This window comes from Nanorana parkeri, unplaced genomic scaffold (genome assembly GCF_000935625.1).
Source record: "Nanorana parkeri isolate BGI_ZX_2015 unplaced genomic scaffold, ASM93562v1 scaffold260, whole genome shotgun sequence".
NCBI classification, from domain to species: domain Eukaryota; kingdom Metazoa; phylum Chordata; class Amphibia; order Anura; family Dicroglossidae; genus Nanorana; species Nanorana parkeri.
Genome location: NW_017306528.1, coordinates 1,061,101 through 1,078,638, shown reverse-complemented (window position 1 = coordinate 1,078,638; position 17,538 = coordinate 1,061,101). Strand labels below are relative to the sequence as shown.

General features: G+C 41.0%; 1 protein-coding gene across 3 annotated transcripts; it reads left to right on the top strand.

Moving 5' to 3' along the window:
* Positions 1-902: 902 nt before the first annotated feature.
* GP1BB (glycoprotein Ib platelet beta subunit) lies at positions 903-7,843 on the top strand. 3 transcript variants are annotated; one of them, XM_018556976.1, is made up of 2 exons: positions 903-1,007; positions 7,104-7,843. In XM_018556976.1, the coding sequence occupies exon 2, from the start codon at positions 7,117-7,119 to the stop codon at positions 7,735-7,737; it is 621 nt and encodes a 206-aa protein (XP_018412478.1). In that variant the 5' UTR covers positions 903-1,007; positions 7,104-7,116; the 3' UTR covers positions 7,738-7,843. The 3 variants fall into 3 exon arrangements, with proteins under 3 accessions (XP_018412478.1, XP_018412476.1, XP_018412477.1); XM_018556974.1 differs by having other exon boundaries at positions 903-1,009; positions 7,109-7,843; XM_018556975.1 differs by having other exon boundaries at positions 903-1,013; positions 7,109-7,843.
* Positions 7,844-17,538: the final 9,695 nt, after the last annotated feature.

Below are 17,538 nucleotides of genomic sequence, written 5' to 3'. Positions count from 1 at the left end.
TAGTTGACAAATAATTCTGGAGAGCTGTTCCATTAAGGAGGGTAATTCCAATTTCTAATGTGATGCTCCTTGCTAAGACCAGAAATCTACAAAACACCTTCAGCTAAACTGAAAATAATGAAATGATATCAATAAAGCAACTGGAAAGATAAATATACTTAGGCTGCCATTACTGACCACCTTAACATGCAAGTTACCTGGAAGCCGTCAATAATAATGTCAACAACAGGAACACCGCACACTGATATACAAAAAGATATTCTTCCTTTATTAAGCAGCCAGCAGGAACAAACAGTTATTCGAGCACGTTTCTTGCTAGGCACAGTGCTTTCTCAAAGAATAAACCTGGAAGTCATGCTGCTCCTCTGGGTTCATGCAATTGTATAATTAAGGGTAGAAGGCAGCACATACAATAATCTAATGCATAAGGATGTGTATTAAAAATGGTTTGTACAGAGATACATTATATAACAATGGATATAGGACATATAGAGTGTGAACACAAATTATTATATATACGGCAATAGGAGATAAAGTATGTCCAATCAAAGTTAGCAGAGTAAATAATGGAATATACCATATGAAGCATCAGTAGCATTATCATAATTATCATTATTATCATATTGATGGCCACTGAAGTCAGACAGAAAAGATGAGGTCCTGAGCCAACATCTTAGGTTATAGTTAACCATATTTTCAAGGCAGACTTAGATGACACTGGACTCTGGTCAAGGATACTGGATGATAAATATATATTTATTTTTTCATGTATCCTTGTGACCAACATCATCATCTACCACTTTGTTAAATATGCTATGACGTGCAGTATGGGTGTGTCTTGTGCGGTAAAGAGTTAAGCTTGGTTTCCTGCTTTTCTTCTCTTAGACGTTTCTATGTTCTTATCATACTGTTACACTCTGCTGCTGTTATCATTCAGCTTAGGCTTACCAGTGTCATCACCAGCGCAGTGACTGGGTCCACGGGACTGGGAAATCTGCCTTGTGTAGAGGTAGGTCTCACTGCTTTTGTCAGTTATTGAATTTGTTTATGGGTTTAATACAAAATTGTCTTTGCTAATTACATCATAATACAACTTATTACCCAATTGTTACTATGGTGTAGATATGCCTTTTACTATGGTCTAGATATGACTTTTACTATGGTGTAGATATGCCTTGTATTATGGTGTAAATATGCCTTTTACTATGGTCTAGATATTACTTTTACTATGGTGTAGATATGCCTTGTATTATGGTGTAAATATGCCTTTTACTATGGTGTAGATACTTTACTATGGTGTAGATATGCCCTTTACTATGGTGTAGATATGCCCTTTATTATGGTGTAGATATGCCTTTTACTATATTCTAACCCTTTCTCAGAGGGTTAACACCAATAAAGCATCATCCGAACATATAGGTATCAGTACAAGGTGATTAGTTTCTGTGAGCACAGTACTTTCCACTTTAATACATGAACTGTTTATTGAATAACCATGCTAATATTGGGATATATTTAAATAATTTTATATTTACTAGATAGCATAGTTTTAAAGAATTTCAGTTCCATACTTATCAGACTATGACAAAAATAATACCTTGTATGTATAAATATAATGCTATGTATTTTTCTTGATCTTTGGGAAGGGTACAAATTAGATTTTTTGACATATGCACAGTGGCAGAACTATCGCCATAGCGACCCACGCCGCCGCTATGGGGCCCGGGGCAAAGGGGGGCCCAGTCAGGAGCAGGGCTGAGGTACTTCTTTTTCTTAGTTCCATGCACCACTCTGCATTTGCGGCCGCAAGGAACTGTTTTCCTCTGTCTCCTGCCAGCCAGCTTAGTGTAACAGCACAGCGGTGGAGAGATCTACTCTCCGGCTTTGACTTCGGCCTGACATCAGAAGGAGATGGAGATGGTGCAGGAAGGGGACGGTGGGCTGGGGCAAATAAATGGTTAATGGCAAGTTATTGGATGGCTGCAATGTTGTAATCTCTACACTAACCAGGTTATAATTTGTAACCTCACTTTTCCCAGCTTTACTGGTGTGGCAGTGTTATTTTAAGGTATAATTACACTGCCACACTAAAGAAACTCGGGAAAGACGGTTAAATTGCACTGTGTAATCCTTCTCTAGTGTGACAGTGTATTTATAACCTAAAATAACACTGCCACCCCAGTGAAGCTGGGGAAAGTGTGGTTACAGATTATAACCGCCCCTCCCCCCCATTTCCCCAGCTTTCATTGGTGTGGCAGTGTTAGTGTCCATTCACACACGTAAACGTGCAAATTTTAACATACACGCCTATTCTGCACGTTTGCGGCTACTTCTAAAGGTATACACTTTGAAGTAGCAGTATGTACTGTGTTTTTAAAACAATCCCACATCTGGTCTGTGTTTAGGTTTTGAAATAAGTTTTCCCATTTTATTTCCCCCACTAGGTTGCGCAGCTTCTCAAAGTTGGCCCTTCTGAAGTTCCGCCCAGAATATTGTGCTTGGCCTTTTTTGCGCTACGTGCAGTGTGATTTTCATGTTTAGCGCGTTTATGCACGTATGAATACACATGGAAAACCGCCAATGTGTGAATGGAGCCTAAGGGCCCATTCAAATCAAGCCAGTGCGTGGTTTGCTTGGGAGGGGGCCCATACAAACTGTTGCTATGGGGCCTGCACTTTCTAGTTACACCCCTGCATATGCACATAATTCCATTTTGCTTTTTCTTTGAAACATTTTTTCTTTTGATTAAACCAAACCTATTTCAGGGTCACCCACAGCTGCAGTGACACACAGTAACTTTAGTGATACTGTGGAGGGGAACGTGCATGTTGGCCCTCATACCTAAACGTTTTCATAAAAGCATTGGTGGGCAGCAGCACTAATGGTACCATGCAGGGTAACTGATGTGAAGCTACATAGCTTTGTGTGACCCTACACCAGGTTTACTAAAACTTGAGTTTTTATGTAATCTTTGAATTTACTAAACTGACTACTCAGTTCACACTCCCTGCTGATTGCAGAACTATTAGTCTGACTCAGCAGTTGGATGGGGAGGGGGTCTGACTGCTTCAGTGAGATTGTTGCTCTCTCAGAGACAGCAGCGTTGTTTAGGATTAGCTGCAGGCTAGCGGTAGGGGATAGGACCACTGTGTTACACGGGCATTTATGTCTTTTGTCTGGCACATCCACTTGAGCTGTAAGTGATCTGTAAACAGGCAGAATTGCAGAATTTCCTTCCCTTCCTTAGTTAGTTTGTAGTTTAACAAGACCTACCAAAGCCACATCCCAAATACGAGGCTTCCTCCATGCATATTTTTTTTGGGATTGACTCTCAACACCATCTCATATATGGCATCCAAGACCACCTGAACTCTGGTGGGTTTACTTTCCCAGACTGTACTTAAAATGGCCACATGTCTGGGTAGCGGCCGAAGTGGTTCTTCTATGGCCGAAGTGATCTCTTTGAAATGTTGTGGGGGCTCTGTGCAAGTTAGGCCCCGTTCACATGTAGCGAATTATCGCGCGATTTCCGCCGCGATATCGCGCATTTTTGCCGCGCGATATCGCGAGAAGTCGCCGGCCAATGCTATTCAATGGAGCTGTCTTAACTCCATGTCGCGCGTCGCTCGTCGGTCGTCGCGGTCGCAAGTCGCTTCTACCGGACCCTTTTTTCGGCGGATTTTGCCCTTTTTCTATGGAGCCGACAGAGAAGGTCGCGCTACCGTCGCTGGATCGTCGCTGGAACGTTGCCCCGAAAGTCGCGCTATCCCGGCCGTGCGGATCCGCTGCAAAAGGTATGTCGCTACGTGTGAATGGGGTCTTAAACAGCATGCAGACATACTGCATTATCTCTCTGGAGTGGCAAAAGCAGCCTTTTATTTGACCTTGTCAAAGAGAAGAGGAGAAGGATTTGGTCGTATGCATTAGACAGGTCCAGAATGGATATGAATTGGGCCTGCCCTAGCATTTCTATAAATTAATCTACCTTGGGCCAGAGCCGGATCCAGAGTCCAGTCCTGGGAGGGGCACTGCTAGAAAATAAGTTGTTGCTTATAGAACAGAATAGCGTAATAATACATTATGTTTCAATTGTATGTTATGTATAACAGCAATTGTGCCTTTTTTTTTTTTTTTACACATCCTGACACATTTGTGGCAGGATTGAGATCTCTGTCAAACAATATATGGCACATTATTCTCATTAAAATGGGTAATGACACTGGACACTATTGAGTTTTATTGCTGTAGAGCTTTGTGATACACATGGTCCACGCCAGACTGAAGGAAGGGGGGCCCAGTAACCTGCAATGTTGGCGGTTACCAAGGCCCTCTTCCACCTGTTCGGGCTCCCCCAAGTGGCAGAATGCTAGGGCCCAGTTGCAGCTGTGTGACTCTGGTAGTTCTGCCACTGTATAGACTACAAATCTCAGCAATACATTATACAGCAATGCAGAATACCACTAGCTATAGAGGACCTCAAATCCCAGCAATACATTATACAGCAATGCAGAATACCACTAGCTATAGAGGACCTCAAATCCCAGCAATACATTATACAGCAATGCAGAATAATACTGTCAGCCATAGAAGACTTCAAATCCCAGCAATACTTTACACAGCAATGCAGACTAATACTGTCGGCTATAGAGGACTATAGATCTCAGCAATTAATTATACAGCAATGCAGAATAATGCCATCAACTACAGAGGACTATAAATCCCAGCAATTCATTATACAGCAATGTAGAATAATACCATCAGTTATAGAGGACTACAAATCTCAGCAATACATTATACAGCAATGCAGAATAATACCATCATCTATAGAGGACTACAAATCTCAGCAATACATTATATAGCAATGCACAATACCATCATCTATAGCGGACTGGTGCTGGGTCCCGTATCCTGGTCCTCTGTGCGAAGGAGCTCTGGGCCAGTCCCTGGGCACACTGGTGGCCCGCGGCCCACACCTGCTACTCATTGAGGTGCTGCTCCTAGGTTTTCATAAAAATGTCCCTACATCCCCCTGTGAAAATTGCCTTGTTGCCCTTCCCCCAGATCTGCCACTGAGCTGGCCGTCAATCCTAGCTATGGGGTACAGACCTCACCTGACTTCTCATCTCAACAAAGGGGCAAACATAAGGGAAGCATCCTCCCCAATTCCCAACAAATGGTAGTTTCTTCAAATGATCACTTTGTGTTGTAACCCAGGGACCACAGACACTTCATAGGTCACTCCCCCAAAAGTTTTCAGAGTCACCCAGGGCATGGGGTACCTTTGACTGTCACCATAGATACAGACAGCCCTGACAGGGTAGACTTCTTGGCAATTTTTACCACACAGCTAGGCTGGTCTCAGTACACAATACACACACTCTGGGCATACAGGAAGAGGTGTCTGCTTAGGCTGCAGGCCATAGACTCACCACAGTTTGGACAGGAGGCAGTGAAGTGACCTAGCTGACCAAGTGGTTCACAGTTTCCCATTCTGTGACCTGGGCTGCTGGCAATAGCTTTGGCTGGAGCCATCTTTTTACAAGATGGACTATTTCATGCATCTGAGTGTCCATATCACCATAGATGGAGGATTACTGTTTTTAGTTTTTCATAATCCAGTCACCTCCAGGACCAGGTTGAAATATGCTCGCTGGGCATCTCAGAGAGACAATGTGATGTGATACCTGTCCCAATGCTCCTTGGCCACCATTCCCACTTGGCAATCCTCTCAAGAGTGTAGAGGAGGGTTTCCACATTGTCCCGTAGAATCAACTTCTTGAGGGAATGGCTAGCCTGTACATCTCCATCATAGGTAGGGCTGCTTGCCACTGCTCTGTGGTCTTGTTGCACCAGCTCAGGGCATAAGGTCAATTAACTCCTTTGCTTCCAGGGCCCACTCTATGTTGTATCTCCAGATGGGCTGCAACACGTTGGTTAGGGTCCTCTGAAGACCACAGATGCACCCAGGTAGCCACCTCCACTACATCCTCCATTTTAGGAGCAGCAGCAGTTCACAGCAAAACAGGTGCCTGTCCCATTAAAATCAAATGTCTCTTTTTAGGGACTCACTGCCTGCATACCAGCACCAACTGTTACAGGGGACATGTTCAGATGGTGGATCACTTTGTCTTCATGTTTATTTTATCATACTAGAGATAATATACTTCTCTTCAGCATAACAAAAACAAAGCCCTGCTTACTTTAGCAAATGTCTCTAAGTCCATGCAGTACTGAGCCTCAACAACAGTTTTGCTTGGGGAACCCTCCAAGTGCTTTTGCAGAGCCAAACAGTCTGACTGTTCACCATCCACAGAGTTGTTTTAAAAAGTCTTTAGCCTCTTTCTGTGAGGCTTCTCAGCCTTTCTATACGGAGAGTGACAGGTACAGTTTTCTGGCAGGCAGACATATGGATGATGACAGCCAAGCTGAGGAGCCACTCAATCTTTTCTGCAGCCCAAAATCCAGACACAGAAGAACAGAAGAATTTTACGATCAGCCTCTTAAAGTAAGGCTGGCTTATTATCCTCACCTGGAGCCCAGAACCCCCCAATTGTCATTCTGAGTGACAAATATATCCCATCCATTACCTTGCCTTCCATTTTATCCCAGAGCTGACGGTCAATGTCTTCATCTACTTTTCTCCCTAGACAGACTGAGTCATCGGTGTCCTGGCACTCTCTAGTATTAACATCTACATTCTGGACTTAAATGCTAGCTCAGAGATGTAATGATTAAATGTAAATTGTGGTGCCTGTGCAGTTCTTGGCTGTGTTCACAAATATCTGACACAGGTCAGCTCCTGCTTTGTGCCTTGCTACAAATTTACAATGTTGCAGAGAGTCTGGGGGAGAGTAGACTGAGGAAATACTTACCTCTGCCTCTAGCTGACTCCACTTGCCTGGAGCCCAAGGATTAATTTTTAATACTAAAAAATGCATTTTTTTGACAAGTTAAATTGCTGCTTTATATTGTTATACAGGAATTCATTCATGCAGAATTGTAAAGTGAAAGATCCACTTTGAGAATAGCTGTTTTTATTGATTGGATGTTTTCTTTAAATATAGAAAGCACTCTTGTTAATTATTAACTGAAATGTTTATCTTTTCAGACATAATCATGAAGCTTGGGTCCTGGTGGTTACTTCTGTTGGCCTCCATGTTTCACATGGTCTCTGGATGCCCTTCTCCATGCAGCTGTAGTTCCGGCATTGTGGACTGCAGCTATAGTAACCTTGGTGACCAGTCACTTCCAGCATCATTTCCTTCTTCCACACAGGTGATCCGTCTTGACCAGAACAACCTAAACTCCATCCCAAATGGTCTCCTGGACCGTCTTCCTAATCTGAGGGAGGTTCACTTGAAACATAATCCCTGGCACTGTGATTGTAATATCCTATACTTACGCAGCTGGCTGCAAGCACAGCAGAAGAGATCACTGTACCGAAATGTTATCTGTGAGTCTCCAGAGTCACTTAAGGGGCGAGTCATCATGTACCTAACAGAGGAAGAACTTGTGACCACCTGTCAATACTGGTACTGTAATCTTGCATTGGTTTCTCAGCTCTGTCTCTGCATTTTCATTGTAGTTCAAGGCATCCTGCTCATCTTTGTCATTTTCTCTTTGCGTCGCTTCCAGAGGATTGCCAGGGAAGCTCGACGTACAGCCAAAGAGCTACAACAGAACTCTGAGGCCTATCTCTATGACAACATACCACTATGCAACTACGATAGTACTTAAAAAATACCATGAAATAGCCTTATTCTGCATCATATCACCTGTGTAAGAATTAAAACATGTCCTCTTACTAGTAGGTCTGAACTGCTACACATTAGAATACTTACCTTCAGCCTCATAGGTAATGGAGAGATTAATTTGCGCAGAAAAAATAATAATTGAATGTTGCACAAAGTCCTTGTTATTTTAATAAATCAGGGTGTTTTTATGGTCGGTTAAAATCAACTTAATGAAATACACAGAACCAGAGTGCTCAAACACACAAGAAAGGCAGCCATGCATGGTGTCATCTTTTAACCTTTGAGTCTACCGTTCTGTAGGCATATTGTGATGTCATCTGGCTGAACCAGAACATGAACTCAGAAGGCCACAAAACAGAACAACTCGAAGGTCAAAGCTAAGAGCAGCCATTGGATGTCACCACACTTGACATAATCCAGACCAAACCTTAATGAACTATTTGATGCTGCAGTGATATACAGTTCACCTTTTTAGTAGGAGGTCACCACAGTTATATATGTAAGACATGCAACACTCTAGAAAACAGTTAATATACAGTATATATATACCCACCAGCTAGAAAAATAAAATGCTTGTTCAGTACGATGTTAAACTAACTTTGGCTCTATTAACAGATACCAAACTTCATGGTTAGTCCACAAGTGTCATGCAGTGACCTAATGCCAAACATGCCAGTGACCTAATGCGCCAAACACATAAACATAGGTGTCTCACACAACAGGATTTGTTGGACCAGACAATGTTTTTCCAGTCATCAACAGTCCACTGCTAATGTACTTCTTCATATTGCAAAAAAACTTGACAATCTTGGCAATATTTAAACCTTCCCTCCTGCATGGACAATCCAAAGTCTGTTAGGTCACATGTTAAAGCTTAACTCCAGACAAACAGCTAAATATGCAGATAAAATCCATATATGAGACTTGTTTTACCTGATATATCTGTCCATTCAGTTCTGAGATTTACACAGCTCTGCCACATGTTACAGTCCTGCCTAGCAAGGGAGGAAACCTGATCTTTCTTAGCTGCAGTTTCATGGTCACTTACAGGTCTCCTCCTCACCCTTTATAGGTCTTCCCCTGCTCTGAGCTCTGCTGAGCAGTAGACTACAAGAGGCTAATATGAGGTCAAATTTAGGTACACACACTGCTTTCATTTACAAAATAGATGTAAAGATGCATTAATGATTACAGAGCTGCATTCATTTGTCTCTTTTATACCTGCTTGATGTTTATCTTCAAATCTAGTGTTCAAAATGTGTCCACGTGCAAAGCAAATGTGTTTATATAATTGCATATTTGATGTGTTGATATGTGTGCTGCATATTTATACAGTCCTACATATGTAAATGGTAAATGTGGGCCCATATCTGCTGACGTTGCAGGATTCTGAATCTTCTAGCTATTGACTATATAACTACAGTAAAGCCCCATTCACAAGGGAGCTTATGCTGCATTCAGGGATTCCTGTGGCAAGAACCTACGGATTCTTGCCGAAGAAATCCCAGGTGTGTCCATACAGATGCATCCAGGGAGAGTATCTCTATCCCAGGTAATTGTACTATGTACGATTACATGTGGACTGCCGTTGCCACTGTCACCCAGTTACTTTTTTTTTTCTTCCTTCCATTATCTTTATTATTTCCCAAATTATATAGCATGCAACATTTATCCAAAAATAAATAAATAAAACACTTAGGATCATACTATTGATATGCCATCAGAAAAATGATGAAATCCACTTATCTATTGTACTCAAATTATAGTATGGGGTCTATTCACAAAAGGGTGAAGAGTTTGGAGAAGTGAACAATCTATGACAACATAGCTGAACTGGAAAGTGAGCTGAATTGGAGAACTTTTCCAAATCAGCTATTTTGTCCTAGATTGGTGGACTAGGTGATATCCATTTCTAGCCATAAACAACAACCCAGTGATGGACAGTTTCTGAGATCTTGTGCCTAAATCCTCTGGCAAAATTCCCAGAACACAAATACACGGGTCCATCTCCAGGTTAATTGAATATATTTTATTTATTGCTTTACTTCTATTCTCCCAATATCTAAATAATTTAGGACAGCGCCATGATAAGTGTATTAATGTGCCTTCTAAATGTCTACACCTTTTACACGAGGGATCTTGCTTATGACCCCATTGAAATCATTGTTTTGGTGTGCGGTATACACGGTGTCGAATAAATAATTGTGTCAATCTATGTGTAGCTGACAGTGAACAGTCCAAAACTATTTCCATTGCTCTATCCCATTCTTCCTTGCTTAACTCCCCAAAATCCTGGTGGCATCCCTTCTGCCCTTGAAAAACCCTGTCATTAACTCGAACGAAGAAAGTGTCTGCATGTAAACGGGCACACCTGAGACTCCTGCCACAACAATCCGCAGGAATCCCAAATATGCATGAAAATTCCCCTGCGGCCTAACAGAGTGGGAGAAAAAACCATATCTGGTTACCATTTACATACACATGTCATAAGTAAATTTGCATTGGTTATGTAATGTACCTTCTCATAGGTGTTGCAGTAGTGTTTATACTTGAAAATTACACTGATTGGTGGAATAAAGGATTGTGTTTTATTTTTCACCATTTTGAATGAACACTTGTCATTATATTTAAATAGAATGGCGAATAGAAGAACACCACCCAATCTTTGGAGTAAACAGAAATAAGAGTTACTGTACACCATTTGTAAAGGTCACTTCTGAGTCCAGCTTTCATTTAGTTGTTTGCATTGTCACAGTTGTACATAAGCTATTTTTTCAGTATTCCACAAACTGTGATTATTTTGTATGCTTTCTGTTAAAAGCCAAGATGTTTTTTTAAATCAAATTCCACTTAATCACTTAGTTGCTAAACAATTGATTGCTGTTTTTAAACACAATCAATAGAAGACAAACATTTTGGCCAACATTTCCTAGTTTCATTGATTGCAAATGGTTATTCTTTCCTCTACATAACATGCATTAACATTGTATTTCCTCCATAAAAAACCTTTTAGGGGTCTTCAGATACACAGGTGAGGCGGGCAGAGCAAAATGTTGTATGGCAGATTACGGTAGAATACAATGGATGACCACTAAAGGGAGCTTTTACAACATTTATATCAAATGTAACAATCAAGAGAATGGTACAAGCAAAGAAAAAATGTGATATAATAATCATTTTTAGGTACATTTTACAGAAACAGCTGAAAATACATACGTGATGAAAATATAGCGTTCATAAAACGTTTTTTTTTTTTACAATTCTACTCAATCTTTTATTGGTCATTTACAACTTAATTAAATTGGAATTGTTTTTTTTTTTAATGCAACTTTTCATATGTGAGCTGCAAATTAACAATTTTCATAAAAATGCAAAATTATGAATGCTCTGAGAAAATAAAGAATATAAAATCTACAGACGTGTGTTGTGACAAACAATCCACCCCCTCGTGTAAATGAGATGTTGTTGCATCAGTGTGCCACTAGAGGGCAGTAGAAAGCAAGAGTTGACTACATTTTATCCAGGCGCCTTGACATTATTATTATTATTATTATTACATAGTATTTATATAGCGCCAACAGTTTGCGCAGCGCTTTACAATGTAAGGAAGAATTTACATTACAATTCAAGACAGGATGGTAAGGAGTGCCCTGCCCCTGGGGGCTTACAATCTAAAAGAGGAGGGGGAAATGATACATGAGGAGGTAGCTGTGAGGGGATGAATTATTTGAGAATGTGACATCACAGGTTATCGAACAGTAGATGGAGCAGTGTGGGAATTTCTCTATATTCATTTTGAGCATGCCACATCTTTGTTTTGAAACTCTGTTTACCATGCACAAAATGGTGCAAAAATACAATTGTACACTTTTCACAAAAAGTCAAAGAGTGCATTTATAAATGACAAAAATAATAAAAGTCACTTACACCATAACATTCTCTGGTGATCTATTACATATATATGCTCTTGAGTATGAAATATACATCACAAGGCATATTCATAAAAATGTAAAGATATAGAAAGAGTAAAACCTAGGGCAGTCATCTGGGATCCAGTGTAGATCTACACCACAGGTTCCAAATATTGTAAACATTTTGGGGTCCAATTTTATTTCACTTTAAAAATTCCTGGGATTTTATGAATGAACAGCTCCTAAATTGTGATCTGCTCTTGGTGTAAGGCCTGGTCCACACCTGGGCGTTTTACAGCGCGTTCCTACGCACTGTAAAACGCTCAACATGTGAAAACCAATGATTGCCTATGGGCATTGTTCCCACCTGGGCGTTTTACAGCGCGTAGGAACGTGCTGTAAAATGCCCTACACCCAAAGAAGTACAGGTTCTTTGGGGCTTATTTGCGACGCGTATTGTCGCGCATTTCTTTTACCGCAAATCACTGTAAAAACGCGCATATTCCGGACGCCCAGGTGTGAACCCAGCCTAAGACATGATAATAAGGCAAGACGATCTCATTTGGTAACATCTACAGTTTACATTGCCAAATATTTATAGAAAAAGATAAGGAAAATCTTTCAATCTGTGGCTCCTTCATCAGCTGCACATTTACTGTACATCGTTCCTATAAGGTATGTAAACCCGACAATTAACTTTTCTTATTTGGTCTCTTTTTATCTGTTAAATCTACCATTAAATTTCATTTGTTATACCTTATTGATAAGTGCAAAAATATCAGTTGTATCTGCCAGAAATCTTGTCAGCTGATAACTTGCTCTCTGCTTGTGCTGTAATCTATTCAGTTACATTGTCCCTAGAAAACTCTGTGGACTAAAGAAAACCTCTCTTCATGTTCTGGATAAGAGGGGAAGGTGTTCTGTAGTCCAAACACAGTTCCTGTCGTAGGGTGTCATTGCTACTTGTTCAGAGATACAGTGATCATTGTCACTCTAGGACAGAATGTATGTAACTTGCAGGATCACCAGGTGAAAATATAGGAAAAAAAGACTAATGCAACCAAAGGGTTTAGAAGGGCTTTTAACCGGCTGTTACACCCCCTTACTGGCCAGGCCATTTTTCGGTATTCAGCTCTGAGGTACTTTGACTGACATTTATTCAGTCATGCAATGCTGTACTGAAATGAGTTTTATTTTATTTTTTGGACAAATGGAGCTTTCTTTTGGTGGTATTTAATCACCACTGGGGTTTTTTATTTGTAGCTATATACAGGAAAAAAATACCAAAAATGTTGAAAAAAAAGCTGTTTTCCCTACATTATGTTATAAAACATTTAAACATGAAATCGCAAAAAACTACCATACCCAAAATTTCCTATAGGTGACAATTATTGCTCGCACCCCAACATTTGCAGTGATATGTAACATGTATGACACAATCGTCATTTTTGCATGCAAGTACACCCAATGCACGTTTGTGTTTGTAAGTGCGTGTACGTGGGGGACTTTAAAACTTTTAGTTTTATTAATTTTTGTAACTTTAGTTTTTTTAAAACTTTCTTTTACACTTAACTTTATTGCTATCACATAGAAGGCTAACATGCCCCCTATGTGATAGCACAGAAATAGTGACAGTCAGGGGAGGCAGGTGACGCAGGGCCTCACCTAGTATTATGGAGTAAAAAGCTGTCCGCTTCAAGTGTGAAGCTGACAGCTTTTTCTCCATTCAGACCGGCTTCTATCTGGATACACAGCAGGGAAAGCCTCCCTGCTGTGTAACCTGTCATGGATGGAGTGCTGCCTGTTAATTACATCAGGCTTATGGCAGGTAGTTAGGTTACACAGCAGCGGGCTTCGACACTTAACTAGTGAGGCAAGAGCTGTCACAGCCTCTACTCTTTGCTAGAGGTGTGAGCTATGTGGATGGCTTGGACCAATGGCAAAGAGCCATTGCTCCAAGCTGTCCAATAAAAGAAAGAAAAAACCCCCCACTGAGGCCATCAATCTCGATGCCTCAGCAGTGACGTGCAAGTGAGGGACAGGGAGGCTCCTTCCTGTCTCCTCCCTTCCTCCTTCACACTAGAATGGGACCGGGTTGGGGGCAGGACTTTGGCCGGCCGGGGGGGCTTCTGCGAATGGGGCGGGGCTTCGGCGGGTGGGACGTGCTGGGGCGAGGCTGGGGAATGCCTCACCCGAAACCAGAGGTAGCGCACGTCACTGAATGACAGGTCCTCTTTACGGAGACCTCAGGGGTCTTTTAGTTTCCTAATGTCACCTAGAGACCCTAAAGAAGATGATGAAGCAGAGATCGTGCTTCATCAGCTTTTTCTACGACTACAGCAGCTGCAGAAATGACACACTGAAACCGTAAGTGGTGTAATACTCATTGCTTCCAGGTTCAGTGATCTGAGGGGAGATGAGCTGCTGGAAGTGTGCTGATCTCCTCCAATCTAAGTGCAGAGACCCGCCGTGCCAGTCTCAGGCCTGCAAGGGAGACAGCAGAGCCCGGGATAGCCAACCAAGGGGCGGGAGTGATAGCCGCCCGGACGTTTGAATATGTAACAGCCATCGCCAGCTGTAAAGATGTTCAATCTGGATGGCATGCTTTGGATCATGCTATGGTATTTTACATTCCAGATTCCAAAATTTGCAAATTCTTCTGTTTGAGCTGCTCCATTGTTTCTACTCTTTAGATAATGACTGAGCTGCTCCATTGTTTCTACTCTTTAGATAATGACTGAGCTGCTCCATTGTTTCTACTCTTTAGATAATTGTCATGTTACAAAACCCAACTTCCTTTATGTGGTAAGGAGCGGCTCTAAAGCACGTCAGCCATCGAGCGCACCGCGCATGCGCCCCCCTTCCTTTATGTTTTTACATCATGGACAACTTAGATGCCCAAATAGTCTGCTGTAAAATTTCCTGATACAAAATAAGATTAATTGTTCTCTCAAAAATTACAAACCTTGGAAAAGCTGAAGTCGCAAAGCAGACCAAGAGCACTATATTTCCTCCATCATTCTTCACAGTTGGAATACGGTTTTGTTATTGGCATGCAGTGTCTTGAAACATAACACTGATTATTTAATAAAAACACAGTTTCAGCTCTATGCAAAGCTAAAAATGAGGTTTAAATTGTGGTTGAGCTTTAAGATACTGACAAACAGGAAAGGCTTGTTCCTTTGGGGAACAAAAAAAAAATCATACAATGGCTATAGAGGCAGATACAATCAGTATAATGGGATTTTCTATCCTTCTCATGTGATACATGATAAAATATTTAAACCTGGCTTGAAGATAAACATGTGAAACAAACATACCCCAAAGAGTAAGCACAAAATGCAGACACAGCGTTTTTCAGCAATGATGCTGCATTGTTTTGACACAGGGAGAGGGTGCATTCACCTCATACTTTCAGCAAAAAAGAAGGTTAATATGAATCAGCAAAGGTTAACTTAGTGTTAGAGGTTAAGGTTAGGGGTTATGTTATGATTAAAATCAGGGATGGGGGCTAAGGTTAAGAAAAAGATTACAGTTATGCATTAAGAATTAAGTAGCTAGATAGGTCTTGGGTAGGGAGAGGGATAAGTGTTAAGGTCAGCCTTACTGACAGGTTAAGATTAGGGCTGAGAGGATGTGGTGGCTCATTTTTTTCTTCCATATTTTTGAACCTGAAAAAAAAATGCCAAAACCAGGATGCTGTAAAAGGGTGTTTGCACACCTTTATCTGTCAGGGGAACCTAGAATCAATGCCAATGCCAATGTAATGCAATGCAGAGACCTCAGTGGTTGCCACAGAGACCCTGCATTGCATTCATGCTGTGGGAGTGTGAAAGAGTTCTGACCTAAAACTTCTTGAGGACAGCATTCATGATGCACCAAGATCCCAGGGCCCCTTGGGAACACAGAAAAAGTTTTACTGGCAAAAAACAAATTTGTAGGCACTTTTTGCTGCCTATTTATTTAACTTTTTGTGAGTTTTGTATGTTTTACATAATGTCAAATTTTAAACACACTGGCCAGTTTGATGTCATTTGGGTATAAAATGGAACAATCTGTCAGCTATTGTTCCTGTAGATAGGCTCCGGCAATCCTGAGGCACCCCCATCAAGTGAAAATCTATGAGCTAGGCTGAAAACTTGGGGCTGATGGTCCCTTGTTTACTTGTAACAATGGTTCACAGTCCATATACTGGGTCTGGTAAACTAAGGTTGGCGGTTGAATACAGATGTAAATTGTCGCATGCATCATCTTATTTGAAAAAACACCATCTCCAATAAACAAATTTGTCGCAATGCGTATAGTATATCGCAGTATTGACTTTATTGTGCCACCATTCTTGGACGTCTGAAGACCTCTGTTGTACAATAAAACTGACAAATTAATTTTAAGAAATGTTATTTATTTGGTGCTGATTATGCACATTTTCTAAGTAAAGTCAAAGGTCTGGATTTTTTTACATTTGGCAAAATAGTCATATCGAACAATTGAACCCCTGGGATTTGAACTATTTCGGCCACCAGCAAAAGAAGCTTTGTGTGCGCGCCGAATAGTTGGACAACAGTTTATCTGGGCCACTGTCTTAGCATATGTGCATGTGTCGTTAGGATATCATCTAATCATTATCAAACATCTAGAAACGCCTTTCCTTCCACAGGTTCTAACTGATAAACTATCCAAGCAAATGTCTAGAGCTAATTTGCATTATGTGTGGATTGTAATATTTAACATGCTTTAAATGTTAGGACTGCAATGGCAACAGATAATGCAATTTGTCTGTAAATAGCAGGAGTGTGCACATGTTTATGTACAATAGCCTTAAGTGTATCAGAGGAAGTATAAGTGTTTGCATACAATATGTTTGTATATATCTGTGTGGAAGCAAGTGTTTGCAGACGATACATATCTGTGTGTACAAAATTGTAACATGCCAGTCTTTCTCTGTCATCCTTGCACACTCCTTGGCCTGGTCATCTTGCCTATCCTGTCACCTAGGCCACTCCACAGCTGACATGCCTGCAGGATGCTCCTGTCCCATGTGACAGTTGCTTTGTCCCTTGGTGATGAATAGCTTCCCAGCCTGGCTCTGTCCATTGTCCCCTGGCCTTTGGCTCTCACCTCAAAGATCACTATCACCGTCCAACAGCATGGATGTACATTTTACCTACAAAGGCCACCAGCCTGTGCTTCAACCTTTGGAAGGTGGAGCTGAACCTGTTTACTGATAACTATGGCATTCTACCTTTATCTCTAAGCAAATAGGAAAAGTCAGGAGCTCATTCAGCAAATGCCATGTAAAGTCCTCTCTATTATTGGTCTAATCAAGCACTCATCTTGTATATCAACAATCCATCAAAACCGAGACCAGTATTGTTCCACCACTGAAAAACCATGAGTACATTGCTACACTTGTTGCGTCTGTATAGGGGGGATGACACAGAGTAAAGAAGTTTTTTTCCCTTAACTTCCTTCCCTGCACCTAATCTATGGGTCATCAGCCCATTGTGCATATTGTAATTGTAATAAAGGGTCACCCAGGCCTGTATTTAGGATTGTAATTACCCACCGTGAATCAAATAAACTTAAATTTATATCTATCTATGAGAAAACCATTGTTTTAATGGGATTATACACCTCAAACATGGGAGGGCTTAAAAAGCTATAAGCCACACTAAAGAAATGTTTCCATACCTTTGATATTTCATAACTGTTGAAAAGTAAAATCTAAATATCTAATCCCAAACTAGATCATGGCCCACCTATATGTAGTCATGTTTCAGAAATACTATGCTCATTTCAATCAGATAATGTGGACTTTATGTTTCCCCAGTGTCATAGTAACATAGTAGGTAAGGTTGAATAAAGACAAGGGT